Source organism: Macaca nemestrina, chromosome X, assembly GCF_043159975.1.
Source record: "Macaca nemestrina isolate mMacNem1 chromosome X, mMacNem.hap1, whole genome shotgun sequence".
Classification (NCBI taxonomy): Eukaryota; Metazoa; Chordata; class Mammalia; order Primates; family Cercopithecidae; genus Macaca; species Macaca nemestrina.
Window position 1 is genome coordinate 147,465,203 of NC_092145.1, and position 7,798 is coordinate 147,473,000.

General features: G+C 39.0%; 1 protein-coding gene across 1 annotated transcript; it reads left to right on the top strand.

Annotated features, from left to right (window-relative positions):
* The first annotated feature begins 5,025 nt into the window (after positions 1-5,025).
* Positions 5,026-6,427, top strand: LOC105478274 (ataxin-3-like protein). The gene is made up of 2 exons (XM_071089243.1): positions 5,026-5,378; positions 5,643-6,427. Exons 1-2 carry the CDS (start codon positions 5,145-5,147, stop codon positions 6,207-6,209), a joined length of 801 nt encoding a protein of 266 aa, XP_070945344.1. The 5' UTR covers positions 5,026-5,144; the 3' UTR covers positions 6,210-6,427.
* Positions 6,428-7,798: the final 1,371 nt, after the last annotated feature.

Below are 7,798 nucleotides of genomic sequence, written 5' to 3' on the forward strand. Positions count from 1 at the left end.
GAACATAAGTTTACATTAATATATAAAACAAACTTAACATAGTTAATAGTAATAGTAAGGAGATTATCATTTCGTACCTGAATACTTTAAAAAATCCAAAAACTGACAACAATAAGTAGAGGCCAACACCACCACTATGGCTCACATCATCACTTACCTGGACACCAGCAATGTCCCATGTTAACCACCATCTTTAGGTTCCCCGTGCTCTCTTGACAGGAACCTGAAAAAAACTTTAGAAAATACATGTTAAAGGACACAATTTATTTCCTATGAGGATGCTGTCAACTAACCTTAGTTACTTCCAGTATTACTGGATGCACTGACTCTACTTGAATATTTGTAGTACACCAAGGTAAACACCATTTTAGAAAAGACCATAATTTCTTGATTGGATAACTGCAAAGATTCCATGGTTACGAATGTGGTGGGAAGCACAATGAGAATTACTGTGACAATCCCTCAATACTCACAAAGTTATACAAATTTCCCCTAAAATGTGAAAAGAAAGAACTCAAGGATTCTATTACTAGTAAGAACTTTTCATCACTGAATACATAAAGAAAAAAGAAACATGGCCGGGCGCGGTGGCTCAAGCCTGTAATCCCAGCACTTTGGGAGGCCGAGACGGGCGGATCACGAGGTCAGGAGATTGAGACCATCCTGGCTAACACGGTGAAACCCCGTCTCTACTAAAAAATACAAAAAACTAGCCGGGCGAGGTGGCGGGCGCCTGTAGTCCCAGCTACTCGGGAGGCTGAGGCAGGAGAATGGTCTAAACCCGGGAGGCGGAGCTTGCAGTGAGCTGAGATCCAGCCACTGCACCCCAGCCTGGGCGACAGAGCAAGACTCTGTCTCAAAAAAAAAAAAAAAAAAAAAAAAAAAGAAAAAAGAAATAAACACAGTAACGAGTATTTGGGACATCATTAATCACTTACCTAGATACAGAAAATCAAGTAGATGTGCTGGGATTTAAACTTACCACATCAGTTACCTATATTCCAGCAGTCCCACATCAACTACCATTATTGGGCTCACCATAATCTCCTGACAGAATCCTGAAACACACATTATGAAAAATGTTATATTTGATATACATCCGATTATACCTGGTCACCTGCACATTCCCCTGGTCATTTCTGTCATTTTGGGATCCATCAACATTACTTGAACACTTGCAGAACTCCAATGTCAAAATCTAGTAAGAGACACTTCCCTCTCTTAAATGGATACCTGCAGAAATCCCATGGTCATTCTGTGGTGATGAAAAATATGATAAATTAGCTGGATACCTACAGGTCCATCTAACACTATGATTATTAAATACACATTAGCTCTACATAAGAATACAGTAAAATCACTCATGCTTATTTGTACTGTTAGACAAAATTAATTTCTTCTATGCAAACCAGCCAAAAAATAAGATTAGTATCAGAGTTGTCAACACCATCATTAATTACCTGTATATCTGAAAATAGGAAGGTCTCTACCATATAAAAGTCGCATTAGTTCTTACTTCTATACTAGTAAAGCCATTGCCTGATAGCTGAAAATAAAAACATGGTAATACTAGTACTAGGGACAGCATCATCACTGACCTAGGTATGTGAAGATTAGATGTTCTGTAGTGTGAAAGACCCACATCAACACCTACCATGTTAATAGCCATTGTTAGGTTCACCACCATCTCTTGACAGGAATTTGAAAAACACATTTCGAAATATGTGTGAAAAGACACTTTTTACAGCATGATGCTTGCCAATAACTTTTGTCACTTCCATCATTATGGGACATATACACTCTAGCTGGACATTTGTAGTACTCCAGGTCAACAATGTGGCCAGATGAAACCATTCTTTCTTGACTGGATATCTGCAAAAATCCGATGGTTACTACTGTGGTGAGGAACACCATGAAAATTATCTGGATACGGCAATGACTCAGTATCCACAGGATTAAAGATAAATTTTCCAAAATATGTAAAACTAAGAACTCATGGTTCCTAACATTGGTAAGGACTATGGTTTCTTATCTCAGTATCTTCAAAATAAACAAGCAAGCAAAAGTGTTAGGGGCACTTTGATCACTTACCTTCTTATATGAAGGTCAAATGTTTTCAGCTGTGCATTAAGCACACCTCATCACTTACCAGACACTCATAATGTCCACCATTAATGGCCATTGTTAAGCTCACTATAATCTCATGAAAGGAGCCTGAAAAGCATAGTGTGAAAAACGTGTTTAACACATCTCTTATACTACCTGGACACCTGCAAATACCCTTGATCACTTCTTTTTGTGACTCCTCAATGCTACCTGGATAGTTTCAAAGATGTGAAGTTAAACCCTAATAAAGACACCTCTCTCCTTTGAAGAAATACCTGCCAAAATCCAGTGGTCACTAGTGAGGTGATAGACAGTGTGGTATCTTACCTGGATACCTGCAGGTTTCTCGACTGCTACTAGGGTTAAGTACAAATTAGCACTAAACAAGAATACAGAAAGTCGCACGCTTATTCTTATTAGTGGAGCAAGTTCATTTCTTCCCTGCAAAACTATACCAAACCAGGTAACTATTACAGGTATGATCACCATCATCAATTTCCTAGATATCTGAAATTTGGGTCTCTAGTGTATAAATGCCACATCATTTCTCACCTTTATATTAGTACTGTGCTTACCTGAATGCCTGTTTATAAAAACAACATTCTTGTAACCACAGTATTACAGGCACCATCAACGCTTACCTAGATAACTGAAATCTGAAGCTCTCTAAAGTGTAAAGGCTCACACCATCTTTTCCCTCTCTTTTAGCTAAGTCCATGTTCACTATCACTGTTAGTTGCAGCATCATCCACTGACAGCACCTAAAAAAAACCCCATGAAGGCAGCCATGGTTAGAGATACGTCTTTTTCTACCTAGACCATGCAACATCTCATGAGAATCACTAGCAGTAGGAGAACCATCAACTTTACCTTGATACTTGCAGAATATCAAGGTCAAAACCATGGATATATCATAATCACTTGACTCGGTACCTGTAAAAATACCATGGTCAATACTGAGATGAGAAACACTATGAAAATTGACTTGGAAACTTACAAATCCCTCAGTCTTAGCCAGATTTCAAAACATTACCTCTGAACTAGTAAGCAGTAAGGGTGTATTCTTAAATGGGAATTATGGGAACATTATAATTTCTTACCTGAGTATCTGCAAAACCCCAAAAAACACGGTAACACAAATGTTAGAGGTATCATCATCACTTACGTAAATTTCTGAAGGTCAGAATGTCTTCTGTGTGATAAGACCGACATCATCAGTTGCCTGGATACCAGCAAAGCTTCATGTTAATCCCATTGTTAGGGTTACCTTGATCTTTAGATTGAAACCTGAAAAAACACATTGCGCCAGATGTGTTTAAGAATGTAACTTTTTCTAGCAGAACATCTGCAAATTAACTTTTGTCACTTCCATCTTTACAAACTCATTAATGCTACCTGGATAATGGCAGAACCTGAAGATCAACACATTGGTACAGGCACCATCATTTATTGTCTGGGCATCGACAAAAATCTCATGGTCATTACTGTTTTGACGAAAGTTATGATCACTTGCCAGATACCTGAAAAATTCTTCATTCACTCCTAAGGTTAAACACACAATATCTCTAAACCAGAAAACTGGTTAAGCTAAGTCTCATGGATTCCAATACTTATTGGTAGAGCCAGTATCTTTTTTTTTTTACCCGAATACCTGCAAAACACACGATACCAACACACGTTGAGGACATCATCATCACTTACCGAGATGTCTGAAGAGCAGATGGTCTGTACTATGTTTAAGGTCCACATAATCACTTAGCTAGATTCCATGAATGCCTACAAAAATGACCAATATGAGTTTCACCATTATCTCTTGATAGGAGCCTGCAAAACCATATGGCAGCAGTGGTGGTTAGGGATACATCTTCTACATGGACCTCAAAAAATCCCACGGTGACTAGTATTGTTAGGGGAACCATGAACTCTACCTGAATCCTAAGGTTCTGAGGCCAATGCTGTAGTTAGAGACACCATTATCTCTTGACTACCTGCTGAGAAAACATATGATGGTAACCCTGGTCAGGATGCATGTCCTTCCATCTGGCCCCCTGCTCATTCCGTGCATACACTCACTACGATCATTAGGGCATCACTAAGTGTACCTGGACACTTAGAGAAGTCCAAGGTCAACCCAGTAGTTTCACACACTGTCTGTTCACTGGACACCTGCAAAAATCCTATAGTTACTACTGTGGTAAGGAACTCTGTGATATCCTACCTGGATGCCTGCTATATCTTTGTCACTACTAAGTTTGAGAGAGATTGTCTCTGAACTAGAAAACAGTAAAATCTAATGGTTACTACTTTTGTTGGGCACACACATTTCTTATCTGAACACCTATAAAAACACATGGATATGAAAAGAGTTCAGGACATCTTCATCAGTTTTCTAGATGTCTGAAGATCATTTGGTCACTAATGTTTTTAAGGCCCACATCATCTCTAACTAGGATACCAGCAAAGTCCCATCTTCATTGCTACCGTGAGTTTTATTGTCATCTATTGAGTGGAACCTTCAAAATTCCATGGCTATTACTGTGGTCAGTGACATCATAACTTACCCAGAGACTTCCAAAATCCCATGATGCCCGTTTGGTTAAAGCCCATGTTATTTCTTTCCCAGTTACCTGCCAAATCTTCTGTTTAGTACTGTGGTAAATTTCACCTTTATTCACTTACTAAAACCATGCTGACAACCATAATTAAAGAGACATTATATTTTATAGGACATCTGAAAATCAATGGGCACTGCCATGGTTCAAGTCACCATTATCCCCTATGGGATGACTCCAAAACCCCATATTCACTTTAGGTTTACCATCAGGTCTTGACTAGATACTGGCAAAACCACCTGGGTCACAATAGTGCTTTGTGACATATCATCTCTTACTTAAATACCTACAGAAACCCATGGTCTTCATAAGGTTTGAAAACCTAACACCTATTCCATGGCTATCTACAAACTGCCCAGATAACTGCCATAGCTGGGCATATAACATGTTCCCGCATATATACAAAAACTCACGGTTAGAATCAACATGGATTTCATCTTTCATGAAAAACAAGAAGGCTTCCTTTGTGCTCAGCACTGCCTGAATAATCTGCTGCAAGGAGAATATTTCAGTCCTGTGGAATTAGCTTCAATTGCACATCAGCTAGATGAAGAAGAGAGGATGAGAATGGCAGAAGGAGGAGTCACTAGTGAAGACTATCGCGCATTTTTACAGCAGCCTTCAGAAAACATGGATGATAGCGGCTTCTTCTCCATCCAGGTAATATGCAATGCCTTGAAGTTCTGGGGTTTAGAGGTCATCCATTTCAATAATCCTGAATATCAGAAGCTCGGGATTGATCCTATAAATGAAAGATCTTTTATATGTAATTATAAACAACACTGGTTTACTATTAGAAAATTCGGAAAACACTGGTTTAACTTGAATTCTCTCTTGGCGGGTCCAGAATTAATATCAGATACATGCCTTGCAAATTTCTTGACTCAACTGCAACAGGAAGCATATTCTGTATTTGTTGTTAAGGGGGATCTGCCAGACTGTGAAGCTGACCAACTGCTGCAAATTATCAGTGTTGAAGAGATGGATAGACCAAAACTTAATGGAAAAAAATTAGCCAAAGAAAAAGACCACAGAGTCTATAAAACAATTCTTGAAAAAGTGTCAGAAGAAAGTGATGAGTCTGGAACATCAGACCAAGAAGAGCAGGATTTTCAGAGGGCCCTGGAACTAAGCCGCCAAGAAACCAATAAAGAAGATGAAGATCTCCGCAGGGCTATTGAACTAAGTATGCAAGGTAGTTCCAGAAACACATCGCAAGATCTTCCAAAGACATCATGTGGAACTCCTGCTTCGGAAGAGCCAAAGAAAATAAAAGACTATTTTGAAAAGCATCAGCAGGAACAGAAGCAGCAGCAACAACAGTCAGATCCGCCAGGTCACAGTTCATATCTACACGAAAGGCCAACAACAAGTTCGAGAGCAATTGAGAGTGATCTCAGTGATGACATCAATGAAGACATGGTACAGGCCGCTGTCGACACTGTTTTAGAAATTATGAGAAAGAATCTGAAAATCAAAGGAGAAAAATAATGCCGTTAAAAATAATTTAGTCATACTTTCCAAGATTATCCTGTGTGATCATATTGTAGGACTCATTTTGGTCATCTGTCAAATAGATGAGGAAATAAGGCTTTTAGATGGTCTGCAAACAAAATGGTGAGAGAGATGTGGGACTAAATAATGATTGTTCAATTAGTAGCCAAGGAGACATTCAGCAATTAATTAAATTTAAAATAGCTTTCAAAATGTTCCTTTGTTTTTTTTTGTTTGTTTTTTTTTTTTTAGTGTGCAATATCTAACGTGTCTAAAGTTGAGGCATTTTTCGTGAATCTTTTTGTATACTAACTAGTTAGCTCTTGCCATAGAACTTTTTCCATATGGTCTCTTCTATTGTAGATAATGTGGCTCATTTTGGTTGCTTTTATTTCTCATGAACCAATTTAACCTTTCAGGAAAGTGTCTCTTGTCTGTGTTGATCACAGTAATGGTTTTAGAAGGATAAACAGTTTGCCTTCCAACTATGTACTGTGCACTTAAGTATATTCTTATGTTATTTCTTCTGATCACAATTTCTGCTACCTGGTCCTTAATTATTTTCCACAAGTCTTTTGAAATATGGTAATACTTTCTGAGGTTTTGCTTTTTACGCCCTATGTGCTAAGATCGTTATTTCATGACTCTGGTGCATTACTCTTTCTTTCTTTGGGGAGGGTGGTGAGGGGGGCAAAGACTTGCTCTGTTGCCCAGTCTGGACTGCAGTGGCCCAACCTCGGCTCACTGCAACATCTGCCTTCTGGATTCAAATGATTCTCGTGCCTCAGCCACCTGAGTAGCTGGGACTACAGGCATATGCGAGGACGCCCAGCTAAATTTTGTACTTTTAGTAGAGACGGGGTTTCACTATGATGGCAAGGCTGGTCTCGAACTCCTGCCCTCAAGTGATCTGCCCGCCTTGGCCTCCCAAAGTGTAGAGATTAAGGCGTGAGCCACTGGGCTGGCTGCTGGTGCATTCCTATACTCTGAAATCAGCCTTGCACAAATATTTGAGAATGAGCAACTTTTTAAGTCTGAACAAAAGGTAACATCAAGATTTCAGGACATATTATTGCTATCTAGATATCTAAAAAATCATATGGTCTGTAATATGTTTAAGGACCACATCATGTCTTACCTGGGTATCAAGAAATCCCATGTTTGCGCCTATTGTTAAATTCATCATCGCCTGTTGACTACAACCTGCAAAATCCCGTGGTTAGGGACACCATGATCACTTATTTAGAAATCCCTAAAATCTAATCATGTCCACTTGGTTAAAGACCACATTATTTCTTTCCTCAATTCCTGCTAAATCCTCTGTTCATAAGAGTGGTTAAGATTGTCTTCATTATATTGCTGGAATTTGCAAAAAAAGCCATGGTGACAACCATAATTAGACACACACCACCTGTTACCAAGATATGGGCACTACTTGTGGGCATTACCACGGCTTAGGCCAACATCATTCCCTACTGGGTATCTTCAAAAACTTATATTCACTAGAACTTTAAGTGAGATACTTGTAAAATACCTTGGCACTTGGTTACAATTTGTGACACATCATCTCTCATGTGGATACCTAC

What these genes read in the sequence shown, in the direction of transcription:
- LOC105478274 (XM_071089243.1), top strand. Translation starts at nt 5,145, where the DNA reads ATGGATTTCATCTTTCATGAAAAACAAGAAGGCTTCCTTTGTGCTCAG. An exon ending in GCGGCTTCTTCTCCATCCAG is followed by an intron (nt 5,379 to 5,642) that starts GTAATATGCAAT and finishes TTTGTTGTTAAG; the next exon opens with GGGGATCTGCCAGACTGTGA.